General features: G+C 42.0%; 1 protein-coding gene across 3 annotated transcripts in view; it reads left to right on the top strand.

Annotated features, from left to right (window-relative positions):
* CDC14A (cell division cycle 14A) overlaps nucleotides 1-17,406 on the top strand; it is a 117,934-nt gene extending 100,528 nt beyond the window's left edge. For 2 of the 3 annotated variants that reach the window (XM_030571798.1, XM_030571799.1), the window contains one exon: nucleotides 15,360-17,406. In XM_030571798.1, the coding sequence (XP_030427658.1) occupies nucleotides 15,360-15,389 (30 nt within the window). In that variant the 3' untranslated portion in view covers nucleotides 15,390-17,406. Of the gene's footprint in view, nucleotides 1-13,722; nucleotides 15,328-15,359 lie in introns of those variants that run through there. The other variant, XM_030571797.1, reaches the window with a different exon arrangement.
* Nucleotides 17,407-17,925: the final 519 nt, after the last annotated feature.

The following is a 17,925-nucleotide window of genomic DNA, read 5'->3' on the forward strand; positions in this document are numbered from 1 at the left end:
ATTTATTTTATTCAGTTTGGCTTTGAACAATTTCGACACTGTGCCAAGGACCCCAATGGCTTCCTATTTGTTTCCAGATGTATTTCAAGGTGTTGATATTGATCTTAGCCATGTGTGGTTTGGGTCCTAACACATCTCTTCCCATGCACAACTGTAATTGTTGAGATCAACTCGCGTGTTTCAACATCTACTAAATTTGGAAATCTTGGAGCTGGAATGCTGGCATTTTCAGTGGAGAGCTTGCAATACTCTTCCTTTTCAATCTGACAGAGCCCAAAGTCCAGTGTAAAAGACTGTAACTCTGGCTTTTCCCTGATTTACATTTGGATGGGACTATTTTTCATATTTTTAACAGCTTAATTATGGGCTACAATCCATTTATTTTTTTTTATTAATCAGTTCTCGTTGTAAATAAAATGTATAATCAACTATGGTCATAGGTGCCGACTTCTGCTCCTGCCGGTGGGTGCTCAACCCCTGCTCCTACCCTGACTCCACCCTGCCATAGGGCCCTGCCCCACCCCTATTCCAACCCCTTCCCCAAAGTCTCCACCCCCTCCCTGCCCCTATTCCAACTCCTTACCCAAATCCTGGCCCCGCCTCCTCCCCTGAGCGCACCACGTTCCCGCTCCTCCCCCTCACTCCCAGAGCAGCCAAACAGCTGTTTGGCGATGGCTGGGCAGGAAGTGCTGGGAGGTAGGCAGAGTAGCAGGGACATGGTGCACTCAGGGGAGGAGGTGGGGCTTGGGGGGAAGGGAACTTGGCTGCTGGTGGATGCAGAGCACCCACTCATTTTTCCCTATGGGTGCTCCAGCCCCAGAGCACCCATGGAGTTGGCGCCTATTATTTTGGTAGATACATGCTTCCATTTGGAAAAAATTGAAAGTAGTCATTCTGTTAGGTTTCATTTAGTCATGGGGGACTTACTCAACATCCACAAGGGTCTTTTCTATATGATGTCTCACTGGGTCAGTTTTTTCCCCATTGTTGTTAACGGTGTATGTATTTAGCCATTTAGAAATTTACCATGTAACATGGTGTCATTGATCTACACAGTATTACTGTCACTGCAGATCTCTGCAGTTCTGTTTTTTTTCTGTTTGTCTCAATTGCGAGGTAAATATAAAATAGTTGTTTGAGGCTCAACACTGAAATATTGCTGGTGGAATGGTGAATATGTCAAGAGGATTTCATTTATTTAGTGATAGCCTTACCTATTTAGAAAGTATGCTGTAGGCAGGTTGATATGTTTTGAATTCTGGTGTCATTTTATCAGGATTTAACATGGAAGGTCAAAAATGGCTTTTTTCATTACCAAACTATTCTGCAATGGCAGCTTTTCTTCTGACCACAGAGACACCACAGTGATCCAAGTCTTTTTGACTTCTAGGCTGAGTTACTGTAATGTGCTTAGTTGGAGGTTTCCTTTGAAAACTACTCATAGATTGCAGCTTCTGTAGAGCATGGCAGTACGACTGTTTAAGGAACTTGACAATGAAAGTTCATGATGCACTGTTCTATGATCTGTTACCCAATGAACGGTAATCATCAAGGTCTTAATATTTCAACTTCAAATTATAGTACTACTCTGCTTAAGGGACAGCCTGCAGTTAGCGTTGGAGTAGTTGAGAAGGAAGGATGCAGGGCCTTCCCTGTCCACTAATCCTGAAATGCTCTCCCCTGAATATTTGTTTGTTTGCACTTCTGTTGTATCCTTCCAAGTGAGAATCAGTGTGGTTTTGTTTCCTTTCCATTTATATATTATGAGATGATGTTTTTGTATGAAGGTGGATTATTGGTCTTATTATTTGGCCCCTTTACTGTGTATTTTTCTTTATAATTTTTGTGTATTCTATAAATCCATGTGGGTTCACACACCCACAGAGACCTGTGAGCATGAGATGCTTTATAACTAATCATATATTCAACAACTTTGTCACTCTGTTTTCATTTTCTTGTGAAGTTATTCACAATGTGGTTGGTAAAACATCAAGAATCATAAAACCAAGTGGTGTTATAAACTAATAGAGGAATAACACATGCAGTGTAAAGAAGTACAACCAGGAATCCTCAAAACTACAAAAGCTTAGAAAGTTCAGTGCAAAATGTGACATTCAAAAAGCAACAATTAACATCCTTTTTAGAATTACACTGCATCCCTATAGCATTACACAGCAACTCATCTTCCACAAATAGTGCAAGTATGGTTTGTTCCATCAGTGAACATTTTAACAAACAGAATAAAAACCTGCATTAAAGGACCACTGGAAATTAAAAGCTGAACTATTTCTCCGTCTTTAACCCAACTGTTTTGCAGCACATCATATCTTACATACAGCTATGTAACATCATGCATAGTTCTATTCTGGAATCTTGTGCATTACCCAGACACAAATAAGAAAGGAGCACCAGCTGTAACTTAATTTCTTCACCTATTTTGATTAGGGTCATACTCCTGTTGTTAATGTCTAGCTCAGGGGTTGGCAACCTTTCAGAAGTGGTGTGCTGAGTCTTCATTTATTCACTCTAATTTAAGGTTTTGCGTGCCATTAATACATTTAAACCTTTTTAGAAGGTCTCTTTCTATAAGTCTATAATATATAACTAAACTATAGCTGTATGTAAAGTAAATAAAGTTTCAGAATGTTTAAGAAGCTTCATTTAAAATTGAATTAAAATGCAGAGCACCCTGGACTGGTGGCCACGAACCGGACAGTGTGAGTGCCACTGAAAATCAGCCCATGTGCCGCCTTCGGCACCCGTGCCATAGGTTGCCTACCCCTGGTCTAGCTTTTAGTCTTATTACTGGGGTTCAAAAATGTCTTTAACAAGGGAAGACTTTTACCTCAGAAGGAAAATTTAGGGCACAGGTAAATAAAATAGCTGAGAAAGGAGAGGGAATTGAATAACTGACCCAAAAATGGTAGCAGTTGCTCTCAGCCAGTCAGCTGTCTTTCATTTTCTGAGAGTGTGAGAACCCAAAAGAGAAAGGTGAACTGCCATAATGGAGCAGGGTTGCCTTGGCTAAGCTCAGAGGTCTTCAATCTGTGGGACATGTCCCCATAGAGAGCACAGAGTAACATTTGAGGCGCGTGGCTGGGGCCTAGCCCAGTACCCACAGAGGGCAGGGAGGGAGCTCCACACAGATCCACTCTTGGCCGTGGCTGCTGGCCCCACACCTGGTGTCCTGCTGCCCGCCTGGCCACAGCTGCAGGCCTTGGCCCCCAGCCAAGAGTCCATTCCCACCCCCAGCTCTGTCCCCAGCCTCAGCCCCTTTCCTCTTGTCCCTGTCTCCCCCTTTTCTCACCCCGAGCCATGGCTCGGCTCCAAGGAGGGGTCAGACAAGGGTGAGAGGGGGTGTGAGGTAAAAAGTTTGGGGACCACTGGCTTATATAAAGGAGGAGATAGAGATCAGAGGGGAAAGAGGAAAAATGTTTACTTTAATTTGCATGTGATCATGAAAACCAGATGACTGAGCACTGGTCTAAATAGAATTTATTTAGGTAGTCTAGGAATTGGCTTGGTGAGACAGAGTCTTTGAATAAAAGGGGTCATGTTGTCTAGGATATATGATTGTTCTGTTTAAAACACTCAATGTTTTGTCTCCCCATCAGACACCTATATGACTCAGTAATGCCCTCTCACCAAGAATGATGTAATCTTCCAATAGTTCATGTCTAACTACCATTCACTGGTTAGGAACAGAGATTGTACATAGCCGAATATGATGTGTACCGTTTAAGTGCAAAAGCTGTAATTCTCTCAATAATGTCTAGTTGGCTGCAAATAAAGTTTTTTTTTCATAGTTCCTGTAAATCAGAAGCAATGAAGGAAAATACCTAAACTAATATAGGTAGAAATATGCATACAGCTTTTGCATTATAACAAAACATCAGTTGCTTATGATTTTTTTAACCTGTGAAACAAATTACTGCTGATTTCAGTGCAATGGCCTAGTAGCTTTAAGTATGGTTATTGTGAAAATGTCACCTTCCTACACAACAGATACATTTGCTGCCTGTATTCAAAATCACATTGGCATACGGTTCTGACTAAAATACTTTGTTTTACTACTTGTACTCCTGTAAGCTCTGCATAACTGTCACAAACACAAGGTAAAGAGCTGAATTCTCTTCTGGCTTGTGCATCATCAGATGGATTGTTATCTGAGTTACTGTTGCAGAAAGATGCCAGAAAAGACCATTAGATGATCATCTGATTTGACCTCCTGCATATCCCTGTAACCCAGGGGTTTTCAAACCGGGGGTTGGGACCCCTCAGGAGGTCACGAAGTTATTACATGGGGGGTTGCAAGCCGTCAGCTTCCACCTCAAACCCCGCTTTGCATCCAGCATTATTAATGGTGTTAAATATATTTTTAAAATATATTTTTAATTTATATGGGGAGGTAACACTCAGAGGCTTGCTATGTGAAAGGAGTCACCAGTACAAAAGTTTGAGAACCACTGCTGTAACCCCTGTATTGAGCTAAATAACTTCAGTTTGACTGAAGCATGAGTTCCAGAAAGGCATCCGGTTTCTATTTGAAGATATTGAGAGATGGAGAATCCACAACTTCCTTTGGTGGTTTGTTTGACTGGTTAATCACCGTCACTATTAAAAATGTATGCCAAAATCAAACTAGAAATTTATCTGCCTTCAGCTTCCAGCCACTGTTTTTTGTTATGCTTTTCTCCACTAAATTAAAGTGTCTTTTAATACCCAGTATTTTTTACCTGTGGAGGTACTTACGTGCTGTAATCAAGTCCTCTCTCAATATTCTTTTTGATAATCTAAACAGATTGAGCTGTTTAAGTCTTCCACTATAATATAAGGCATTTTCTCCAGCCTTCAGCTTGTTTTATGGTTCTTTTCTGGACCCTCTAAGTTTTTAACATCCTTTATAAAATGTGGATACCAGAACTATACACATTATTCCAGCATCAGTCTCTCCAATGTCATATAGAGGTAAAATTATCTCCTTACTCCCTACTTACTCACTAGTCCCCTTTTAATACATTCACGGATCACATTAGCTCTTTTTGCTACATTTCACTGGAAGCTAATGTTGAATTGCTTGTTCACTATGACCCCTAAATCCTTGTCGGAATCGCTGCTTTCCACGATTCAGTCCCCACGTCCTTGTTCCTAGGTGTATAGTTTTTTGCATTTGGCTGTATTAAAACACTTTTTATTTAATGGGTCCAGTTTAACAAGCAATCCATATCGCTCTGTATCAGTGTTCTGTTATCGTCCACAACTATTCTACCAGTCTTAGTTGTTTGCAAATTTTATCAGCAGTGATTTTAAAGTTACTTCGAAATGATAGATTAAAAGGTTGAATAGCATCAGGCCTATTAAACTATTCCTGTGGACTCCCACTTGAAACACCCCCATTCAGTGATGATTCCCCATTGTTAGCTGCTTCTGAGAACTGTTATCCCGTTCATAATCCATTTGACATGTGCTTTATTGCTATTGTAAAGTGCTAATTTATAGTCGGATACTAAGTCAAATGCCTTTCAGAAGTGAAAGTATGTTATAGCCATGTGTTTATTTTTATCAGCTAAATTTGTAATCTCGCCAAATAATGAAATTAGGTTTGTTTGACAAGGTCTGTTTTCCATACTGGCTGACATTTAAATATATTGCTTTCCTGTAATTCTACATCAGTTTAATCCAGAGCTGGGAAAACTACGGCCCACGGGCCACATCCAGCCTGTGGGACCGTCCTGCCTGGCCCTTGAGCTCCTGGATGGGGAGGCTAGCCCCTGGCCCCCTCCCCTGTTCTCCTTTCCCCACAGCATCAGCGTGCCGCGCTGCTAGCATTCTGGCCCACCGCTCCTGCTAAAAGACTCCTGCCAGGCGGTGGGGCTGTGAGCTCCTGCTGCTCTGAGCAGCGTGGTAAGTGGCAGGGTGGGGGAGGGAATTGGATAAGGGACAGGGAGGGGAGTCAGGGGACAGGGAGTCCTGGGGGGCAGTTGGATAGGCATGGGAGTTCGGCGGGGAGCGGGGCCTATCAGGCATGTGGATAGGGAACAGGGAGCAGGGGGGGTTAGATGGGGAGGTTCCAGATGGCGGCTTGGGGTGGGGGAGCCTGGGAGGGGGCGTTTAGGGGACAAGGAGCAGGGGGGGTTGGATGGGTTGGAGGTTCTGAGGGAGGCAGTCAGGAAGTGGGAAGTGGAAGGGGGCAGATAGAGAGCAGGGGCAGGCTGTTTTGGGAGGCACAGCCTTCCCTACCTGGCCCTCCATATAGTTTCGCAACCCCAATGTGGCTCTCGGGCCAAAAAGTTTGCCCACCTCTGATTTAATCCCATATCAGATATTCCATTATTTTTGTCCTCTTGCCTGGTGTAATATTAGCACAACTTTAGCACTCTTCCAGTCTCCTGGAATTTCCCTAGTATTTCAAGAGTCATTTAAAAAAAATTAACACCAGTGAGCAAAAGATCTCTTCAGGCAACTGTTCTAGGTCTCTTGATTGCAAATTATCCAGGCCTACTAATTTTTAAAATGTTTATTCCTATTAGATGTGATTTAAAATCCTCCTTGGTTACTGATGGACTGGAAACTACTTCATCATCCTCTTGTGATACTAATACATTGTTTTGCTTCTTTCCAAATACAGAACAGAAATGTTTATTGAATGTTTCTACCTTTTTCTGCATCTTTGATAAGTTTTACTACTTCCATCTACTAAAGGTACTTACTAGTTCTTCGAGTGCTTGCTCATATCGATTCCAATTAGGTGTGCACGCACACACGTTAGAAGGATTTTTACCATAGCAACACTCGATGGGTTGTCTGAGGCGCCCCCTGAAGTGGCGCCCTTAGGGCGCTGGATATATGCCCCTGCTGACCCAGCGCCCCCTCAGTTCCTTCTTACCGCATGTGACGGTCGTTGGAACTGTGGCACGCAGCATAGCTGATCTCCACTTCTCTAGCTCTTTGCTTGTTTATACCTGTAGATAGTTGCAGTTAATAGTTTTTGTAGTTAGTGTATATAGTAATTGGAGGTAAGGGGCTTCTCCCCTTCCCTCCTTCCCGGTACCAGGCCCATGCCTAGGTCTCCGGGCTTCAAACCCTACTCGGCCTGCCTCAAGCCGATGCCTATGGGAGACCCCCGCGACTCCTGTCTGAAGTGCCTGGGGGAATCCCATCAATCAGATAAGTGCCGCATTTGTAAGGCATTCAAGCCTCGGACAAGAAAGGAGTGGAACTTTCGTTTGAAGGAACTCCTCATGGAAGCGGCACTTAGCCCGATGCCCTCTTCCCCACACCGAGACCCGGCGCCGTTGGTCCGAAGCGCACCTCCAGCACCGGAATGACCTGGCACAGGCAAAGACTCCCAGCACTGGACGTCTTCAGCACCGTTATCGGCGCTGCACCACTCGTTGTCTACAGGAACCAGGAAGCAGCACAAGCAACCTGCTGCTCCTGTACAGTTGCCGGCACCGCCTGTGCTCCCTTTGGAGCAGTGCCTGTGCCGGACCACCCCGCAAAGGCTCCAACTCCAGCACCATTGAGTCCAGCACCACAGGTACTATTGAGTCCGGTGCACATAAGCTCCCTGGTGCTCACCGTGGTCGAGCCCGGCCTGCCTTCCACCTCAGAGACTTTCTCCACTGCTCACGACCTGATTGCGCTCACTGAGCCGGGACCGTCACAAACTTTGATGCCGCTTGTGCGGGCTGTTCCATCAAGAGGGGAAGCCCTCCATGATGCACCCTCCATCACAGAGCAAGATGGGTCAGCACCAATCTTGGTCCCAGCCCAGGTCACAGTCTCGATCCAGGCACTGGTCTCCTCCACAGCACCGCTCACAGTCCTGGCACTTATCACCATCTCGTCACCAGTCGTACTCGCAGCGCACTCTGCCTCAAGAAGATCTCCTCGATATGGTCGGTACCGGTCCAGCTCCCAGCACCAATCCTGACACTGGTCTCCTCAGAGTCGCAGTGCGGGCCAACAACACATGACAGTGCAACCCAGCATGAGCGATTGGCTCTGCCTTGGCCTTGCCACCCCAACTCGAGGTCGTCCCAAGCAGAGAGTGGCTACTGTGTCCATGACCAAGATACGGATGGCGCTAGCCAATGGCATTACAGGGGGCAGGATCCTGCTCAGGGACCCCCACAATGGTCCTTTTGGACCTCTTGGGCATACCATTAGGCCCAAGGTGTCTCATCAGGAGCTTCTTATTCAGCCCACTCAGAACCTTGGGTCCCGAAGGCTACTGTCAGTCCCCTTCCTCCCCTGGGGGCTCAGAGGTGACGGCCTTACCCTCAGCTCAGGCCCATGCCCCTAGCATGGAGAACCAAGGGCAGCCGGACCCCGCCCTCCCCAGCAGGACTTACTCCAGGACCCCTTAGTCCTGGGCATATCCTCCTCCTGCTCCCCTGATCAGGTTGTGGCGGGCACATCCTCCTCTGGCCCGTCACCTATAGACCTCCATGCACACCAAAACTTGCTTCATTGGGTGGCACAAAACATGAACCTCCAGGTGGAGGAGGTGGACGTCGAGGATCTGGTGTTGGACATTTTATCTGCTGATGCCCCCACACGTATAGCCTTGCCCTTTATTAGGACCATCCAGGCTAATGCCAATACAATCTGGCAATCTCCAACATCTATTCCCCCCACTGCCAAGGGGGCGAAGAGGAAGTACTTGGTCCCCTCCAAAGACTGAGTACTTGTACATTCACCCCCAACCGTGCTCCCTCATTGTATAGTCCATTAATGAGAGGGAAAGACATGGTCAGCAAGCTCCTGCTTCTAAATCGCTAGACACCTGGATTTATTCTGGCGCAAGATCTATTCAACCGGCGGCCTACAACTTAGGGTGGCTAACCAGCAGACCCTCTGGAGCTGTTAAAATTATAATACCTGGAACTCGATGGGGAAGTTCAAAGAGCTGGTTCCTCAGGAGTCCAGGGAGGAGTTTGGGGTCTTGCTAGAGGAGAGCAAGCAAGTAGCCAGGACATCCTTGCAGGCGTTGATAGATGAGGCAGACTTGGCGGCTAGGTCTCTAGCCTCGGACGTAGCTGTGCGCTGTATCTCGTGGCTGCAGGTGTCCGGTCTTCCACCAGAGCTGCAACAAACAATTCAGGACCTGCCCTTTGATGGCCAGGAGTTATTTTCAGACAAAACTGACTCCAGAGTCTGAAGGATTACCAGGCCATCATGCGCTCATTGGGCATGCATACCCCAATGACGCAGTAAAGGCCCTTTGACCCCAACCACAGCGCACCTACCCTAAAGCCCGGCCGAGACAGGACTTTTCTAGAAGACGTGGTAGGAGGAGGCAATCTGGTCCTCAGACAGGCCAGAACCAGGGCCCCCCCAAACCATCAGCAGGGCCCAAACAAAACTTTTGAAGGTGCGCCTGAGGGCAGAGCTCCAGTCTCCTTACAGGATCCTTCCCCACTTTTCACCAACTGTCTCTCCTATTTCCTCCTTGCGTGGTCCTGCATAACGTCAGATCACTGGGTCCTACACATGGTGGAAAGTGAATACCAACTTCAGTTTCGTTTGTCCCCCCCACCTTCCCTCCCGATCCCTCTTTAGGGACCTCTCTCATGAGCAACTTCTTCTAAAGGAGGTGCAGACACTCCTGGCTATCGGAACTATAGAGGAGGTTCCAAGGGATCTGAAGGGCAGGGGGGTTTACTCCCACTACTTCCTAATCCCCAAGACAAAGTGGGGCTACGGCCCATTCTGGACCTGCACGGACTCAACAAATTTATGGTAAAGTTGAAGTTCCGCATGGTTTCCCTGGGGACCATTATTGCTTCTCTGCATCCTGGAGACTGGTACGCTGCCCTCGACGTGAGGGACGCGTACTTCCACATAGCGTTCTACCTGCCACACAGACGCTTTCTTCATTTTGTGGTCAGTCAACGACACTTCCAGTTTACCATCCTCTCCTTCGGCCTATCCACGGCACCAAGGCTATTTACAAAGTGTATGGCTGTCATAGCTGCCTCGCTCCATCGACATCGGATCCAAGTGTTTCCGTACCTCGACAACTGGCTTATTCAGGGTCAGTCCAAGCTTCAGGTGCAATCCCATGCTCGGTTCACCATGAACTTGTTCAGACAGTTGGGCCTGCTGTTCAATGTCGAAAAGTCCACTTTGCAGCCAACCCGGAGAATAGACTTCATCAGAGCAGTCCTGGATTCAAAACTTGCCTGGGCGTGCCTACCGCGTGCTCGCTTCCAGTCAATGGTGAGCATTATCCATGGCCTCCGAAGCTTCCTGACCTCGACAGCATGCATGTGCCTCGGTCTACTGGGACACATGGTGCCTTGCACCTTCATGACCAGACATGCCATACTACGCCTCAGTCCACTTCAGGTCTGGCTCTCATCAGTCTACCATCCAGGCCGAGACAATCTAGACACGGTGCTCACAGTACTGATGGAAGTCTTAACCTCCCTGGCTTGGTGGCTGAACCCCAACTTCATATGTGGGGGGATGCCATTCCATGCCCCACAGCCCTCTCTAGTCCTAACCATGGATGCATCATCTCTGGGCTGGGGAGCTCACCTTGTGGACCTTTGCACACAGGGCCTTTGGTCCACACAAGTGATAACCCTGCACATCAACGTACGGGAACTGAGAGCAGTATGCCTGGCGTGTCACAGTCTTCACAGATGACACAATGACCATGTTTTACATCAACAAGCAAAGGGGAGCGCGATCGTCCCCCCTCTGTCAGGAAGCCATTTGCCTGTGGGAATTCTGCATAGCCCACTTGATCAATCTGGTGGCATCTTTTCTCCTGGGAGTCCAAAATGCCTTGGAAGATCGCCTCAGCAGGTCCTTTCTGGCTCACAAGTGGTCGATTCATGCAGACGTTATCCATTCTGTTCCCCAGAAGTGGGGGTTTCCCCACATAAAACTTTTCATCTCTCGCAAGAATCGGAAGTGATAGGTGTTCTGCTCTCTCCAGAAGCACTCCCCGGGCTCCCCCTCAGATGCCTTCCTGATGCCATGGAAAGACCATCTGCTCTATGCCTTTCCTCCATTCCCATTGGTCCACAAGGTCCTTCTCAAATTGCGAAGAGACAAGGCCCGCTTAATCTTGATCTCACCGGCGTGGCCCAGGCAACATTGGTACAGCACTCTCCTCGATCTGTCGGTGACCACACCAATTCCACTCCTGTTGTGGCTGGACCTGATCACTCAGGAGTACGGCCAACTGTCATCCGGACCTGCAATCCCTCCATCTCACAGCATGGATGCTGCATGGCTAACTCAATCTGAGCTGCGTTGCTCACACTTGGTGCAGCATGTACTCTTGAGTAGGAGAAAGCCCTCTACTAGGTCCATGTATCTGGCCAAGTGGAAGTGTTTCTCCTGCTGGTGTGCCCTGAGCAATACTGCCCCTCTGGAGGTGCCAGTACCTACCATCCTAGATTATTTTTTGTCCTTGAAACAGCAAGGCCTAGCAGTTTGATCTATCAGAGTACACCTAGCAGCATTTTCAGCCTTCCATGCATCAGACCACACCAGAATGCCATGAGAAAGCTCCTGTGAGATCTTTGATTTTCAAATTGCAGAGCAAGTTTGCCACACTAGTAATTAAAATAAATATCCTTTTACTTGTAAATTTACAACATATTGTATATGGAGTCACTGAAAGATAAGAAACAGTTCAGTTCTATTTTATGGAGTTATTCTCGGAATCCCACCACAGTGGGATAAGATTTGTTTCCATGTTTTTCAAATTGTCTTTACAATACCAGGAAAACTGTTTGGTTCAGTGGCTCTGAGCACCCCCACTATACAAATTGTTCCAGTGACCCTAGCTTGACTTTGAAGCACTTCAGTAATTCCATTGAAGCCAGTATGACTGTTTGCATCTTTAATATTCTTTTAGTGCTTTGCTGGATCAGGCCCTTTGTGAGTAACTAGCAGGTTGTCCACACAGTGCCTTAGTACGCACCAGTGGGGTGTAAATTTTAATGTGCACCAGCATGTCGTGCATGTAGACCCTGCTGGTGCACACTAAAAGTTCTCTAGTGTGCAATAATGTAGTACTATTTGAAACAGGACTATGTTAATGCGTACTAGGGAACTTTTAGAGCTCACAAGCAGAATCCGGGGGGACCAGTTAGTGCAGAACACACTGGTGTGCATTAGAACTTACACCCCTGCTAGTGTGCATGAAGGCCACTATAGACAATATAGCTTACTTATTTTTATTACTCAGTTTACATTTACTGCCTCATCATGTTCATTAGGAAATACACTTTTATTACTAATCCTTTATTTTCACATTTTAAATTCTACTTTTCTTCAAAATAGACCATTTCTGAGTTTTGTCAAAACCAGATAACTCCAATGTGGATTCAGGGACTTAAAAAAGAAGTAGTATTCAAATTCAGTATGGTAGGTCATACTTACAGTGCAAATGTACACAGATCTAAAATGTAAACTGAAGTAGTGAAAAAAGATAAACATAATCAACAGGCAGTAAAACAAGGATTGTATTATGTGATCCAAAACATTAGGGAAACAATTTTTCAGTGCACCTAGCAAAGAAGGTTTAAAAAAAACATTTGCTACAACTATGATTGCAATCCTGGAGGGAAAAAATTGCTTTATTTTTGTAAAAATAAAAAAATGAAATAATTTCAAGTAAATAAAACTAAACAAAGCCATTACACCTTTCAGCAATTTAGTTGTAATTATAGCTACCATTGTAACTGAACAAGCTTTTAATGCATTGGGGATAATAGCAACAAGATTTAATCTGCAAAGAAATGAAGAGCTTGTTATCATGGCCAAATAATAATGAATGTGAGAGGAAATTACCATTTTTAAAATTCAGTTTAGTTCTTCACTGTACTTAGAAAATGATTTAGAACAGTGGGAGGAAGATCTTTTATTGCTATTAAGTGGAAATGATGAAGAGGTGGAGATGCTGAAAACAGCAGTATACATCACAAGACAAACTCCTACCCATCTGTGACAAGCATTTAAAAGACAAACCAAAACAAGTGATCAGTGTTTGAATCTCTGTACATGTGCTATATACATATTTATTCTTCTTTTTCATATGTTGCTATGGATTTTTATCTTCTACATTCTGATGTTCTATGTTGTGCTAAAGCACAGATCTTCTAATATCAAGAATTGCGGCTTGAATCCCAGAATTAAAATGTTACTTAAACTGTGATTCCAGAATCATGAGTTACATTTACTATTAAATAATGATGTGCTGTTCTTAATTCTTTGAGTTAACTAATGACCCATTCCTAATTGCTGTCTGGTCATCGTGCACCTATCAAAAGCTAAAGAATCATCCATTATTATGAAATTCCAAATTATATAGAATTAATTTTTAAGCTTTCAGGTTGTTAGTCAGCTCTACTTTGAATTTAGTCTTTAAGAGATCACTGCAAGAAGTTCATCATTCCACAGGGGCTACATTACAATATAGCTTTGAGACCAGCAGAAATCTTAAATATTCATGGATAAAAAGAAATGCACACCTTCAACATCAGTACATACGGTAATGGATTGCCTGATAGACTCTCTTAACAGTGCTGCTAATCTGGCACAATTGCCAGGAAAAATAGCATGGTGCAGGTTTTCAATTCCATTGCAGTCCTAACATCTGTAGTAAAATAGTTTGCAGTTTTAAAGACCTCTTTCTGTCTTGTCTTTTACAACTAACTGTCTTTATATATTTATTCTCATATATAAAGACAGTCCCTTCAGTCTGAATATATTCATTACAAAAGCCTTGCTATTCTAGTGAAAGCTGTTTAAAAATTTATATAGAAAGTGTTTTTTACATATGAAAGAAAGCACTCAGATGCTGTCAGAAACATCCAAGGTGTGCCGAATATCTTGAGTTATATCTGTGATTATCAAACTCAATAAAAGTATGTGTGTTTGAACAGATATATATCGGCTTTCTGAAACAAATTTTTTAAGTTAATTTTTGGGGGGATTTTTAAACCATTTTTTTCACTTAGCTGTATTATGGATGGTAATTTAGCCTGTGAATGAATTAATGGTGTTTAATCATTTTTTAAAAAATCATCTTGAATCAGCCTTTGGAAAAATCTGAGATTCTTAGCTTCCTTGGAGTTCACACTAGGGAAAGCTGGGTTCTTTTTCCTACAGTCCTCTGTAATCCTATTGCATTGCTACTCTTTAAGTATATTTTGATATAGTTGTTTATAATTTGTTTTTCAAATATATTCTAAAGGCAACTGTGATGAACCTTCATTTTATTAGATATGTAAATGTTTACTAATTCTTTGTTAATTACAAAGCTACTGCTCTAACAGACCTATGACACAGATCGCATCTGTATTGGAAGAAATACAGACAGAAATACAGTTAGACCTTCTCAATCTGAATTTTACAATCCTTTTTAATATCAAGTCATATTAGTTTTTAACTGATACACTACCAATTGCAAGACTGAATAGTTGTTAAATATTGAGCAACCAGATGCAGATAAACCAGCCAATAAAGGTCATCATGCCTTCCTCTTAGCTGTACTAATTTTCTATCTGCTACTCCATGTTAACTGCTTGCAAAAACTATTGAGTCCTTTCTCTTTTTCGTTTTTTTCCCTTTTGCTAATTATCTCTAGAATGTTCCAGTGTATTTAATTATGTGCTGCTTTCTTGCTTCCTTTCAGAATAATTACCCATACCTTACATGTTTCCTGTGTCATCTGAATCAAAATCTGTAGAGTGCATTGTATATTGGTAGCATTTTCATTTTCATTGTTTGAGAGAGAATGAAAACAATTACATTACAATAACTGCAGTCACATTTTTTTCTATTGCGATCAGTTTTAAGGGCATTTTCTGTATTTTGGATTTGAATTTCATAAGATTTTCATTAAAAGGGGGGGGAATCCTAGAATTCTCTGTATTAGAAGTAATTGAATTAAAATATAATAAATTGTATTAAAAGATAATTCTAGTTACATCTTTAAAGAATTTTGTATTCCACTTACTCTCAAACTATACCTCTTGATGCCTAAAAATATTTAAAAGTAATGTTGTTACCTAACACTTCAGCATAAACTGACCAAGAAAAAGCTAGCAAATATAAATATACATACAAAAAAGATGCATCTATTTTATATAGCTCTTGCCCATTTTTGGTGTATTTGCTATATTATAGTCCAAAATACATTCATTTTTTTGGCCTGTGTATAGCAGACCCTGGAATATTCCTTTTTTTCCTCTATGGTTTAATCTCTTTGTTTTTCCTCATAGAAACACAATTTCTTGATTTGAAGATACAGGTTGTGTGTGTTGTTTAAAGTGATTTCTGTTAAACTGAATGTTAATACCAGTTTCTGTTTCTCCTCTGCACAGTCCCTTCAGTCTGAATATGATCAGTACTAAAGCCTTGCTGCTTCGATGAAAGCTATTCAACTCTTAAAATCCCATTTCTTCATGGAGGAGCAATGTTGAGGGAAAGAAACTGCTCACTGAGAGGAGAACGCTTCATCCCTAGATACATTAAAACATTAAACTAAGACACCCAACAGAGACTTTGAACAGCCAGAGATTTCTGATTAATGACTACTGCAAATGCACTGAAGTTAAAATTTTCCAGCTGTATACAAAATTGTTGCAATTTTCATAAATTTAAAGTTGACACTGACTTGAGGATATTTCTAATGGATTTCAATAATACATTTATAATTACATTTGTGTACACAGTGTTACAATATGTATGTATTAAGAAAAAGTATTTTGGTAAAATATAAATCTATATATAATTATGTAAAAATTAGAATATATTTTGATTTAGGTTTCTTCACTTTGCTACCAAAAATATATATTTTTAAATATATTTTAAAGTTTATCTACAGTGTATGAAAACATTTTATGAACAAAACCATTTTGGGTTTTATTTATGGGTCCACTGTTACTGCTTCAAGTTCAGTTTGTTTTTAGCAACTAATCTGCTTTAAGTAATTTAGTTGGAAAGCTAGTTAGTTGCATCATCTGAGAGAGCTTGGTATATCATCAAGTTTTCCTTTCAGCTGTCAGCTGCTAATGTTCCATATGGTTATCCTAAAAGGAACTTAAAATAGCTACTTGTGGATTAGGGAAAACCCAACATTCCTATCATATGTCCTCCCTTTGAAAGCAAAAATAATATAGCTAATAATTATGCTATATTACTAACATTTTCCTCTGATAATTTATTTTAAAGGAATGTTTTACTTTTTGCTTTTTACTTTCAGCATTGCTAAATGTGTGTACCATTTGGTCTAGCCTATAGTTACATTTGTGTTGTAGCAGTTTTAAAATTGAACATAAATCAGAATTAACCTTCTGCTGTGCATTTAAACGGCATGAAAAGAGAGGCTAAATTCAGAACAGACATAAGCAGCGCAATTCCATTGAATGGGGTGGAGTTGCACACCTGCTTATAACAATGGCCACGTGTGCAACTTGGGTGGCAAAAAATGTTGCCACAGATTTATACATGGAAGGAAAAAATTATTTGCACTACAGTTTGCAAGTGAATTAATATCTTTTCTAGACATTTTCTCAACTATACTCTATTGTTAGCTATTAATTATTGTTACATCACAAGCTAATTTCACCAGTGGTACAGACAACCTTGGACTTGTAGATCTACTTAGAGTTAATTAGGAATAAAACTTACGGAAAGCATTTCAAAAAATGTTAGCAGATGAGGTTTGTAGTACTTTACTATCACAGAACTATTTCTCCTATATTTATAGGAGAAAGTGTCTTGGTGATATCATCATGTACATATATCTGCAAAAAAAGTGCTTTAGAAAAAAATGCACTAATTTGATTCTGAAATGAATGATCAGTAAAATTCAGAATGCAGGAATAAAACATAGACTTGTCAGCTACAAGTCTTTTCACTTGTTACAGAAAGCCGAGGAGGAAATATTAGGCTAAATGTTCAGTCTTCATTGTTAAAATACACTGAGTGGACTAACCTGAGTAAAAATATAGGTAGGCCCTGGGAGAGGGAAGGGGGGCAGCAAATGAAGTTATGATGATTTAAGGTTTTATTGCGAAAAAAATCATAAGTTTAGATCACATTTTGAAGGGAAATAGTCATAATGAACATCCCTATAGTTATATAAACCATGTTGAATGCAGCTATTTAAATCACTGAATAAAATTTACATGCAATAGCCTTGTGTATATGTGACATATACACACACCAAGTAGCATATGTTTGTGTGCATATATAGACACATGATATACTGTATATGAATGATTGTTAGGTTAATTGTAAGGTAATTCTACCTCCTATAAACTTGTTTGTATTTTGTTATGAATAGTTTTCCCTCATAAAAATACATATTTTCTATTTTGAAGTGTAGACACACTGCTAATCAACAATAAAAAAATGCAATGCTTATATATGTCAGCTGCCTCCTTTGTTCGTTCTTCTCTCTTACTCAGATTTTACTCTGGCTTTTGTCAGTTATTGTGCAAGAATATAGTTGACTCTTAACATAATAATATTAAACGGCTTTTTCAAAAGACCATAATTCTACTGTTGTATATAATGCATTTTGAAAAGAGAATTTGAATTTCACAAGAAGATCTGGGTACAGAAAGCCATTCTCTTTAGAAAAAGTGACAGCCAGAGAGTTCTTCACTTTGAGTGCCTGAGGCGGTGTTCAGTCAAGGTAAGAATACAGTGATTATAAAAAGAACAATACTATAATGAAATTTATCATATGGTTAAACAAATGACCTCTATACAAGGACAATTATTAAAGGTACTGCTCCTGTTCATTCATGCATACAGAATAGTGTACTTAGTTCCTATCAGTAGTCTTCCCAATAGTAGACTCTGTCTCCACAAGAACCTCAGAAATACTGGTTTTACTAGATCCTCAGTTACAAAAAGGAAAAGCATGTCCTCCTTTGA

Source organism: Gopherus evgoodei, chromosome 8 (genome assembly GCF_007399415.2).
Source record: "Gopherus evgoodei ecotype Sinaloan lineage chromosome 8, rGopEvg1_v1.p, whole genome shotgun sequence".
In the NCBI taxonomy this organism is placed as follows: domain Eukaryota; kingdom Metazoa; phylum Chordata; order Testudines; family Testudinidae; genus Gopherus; species Gopherus evgoodei.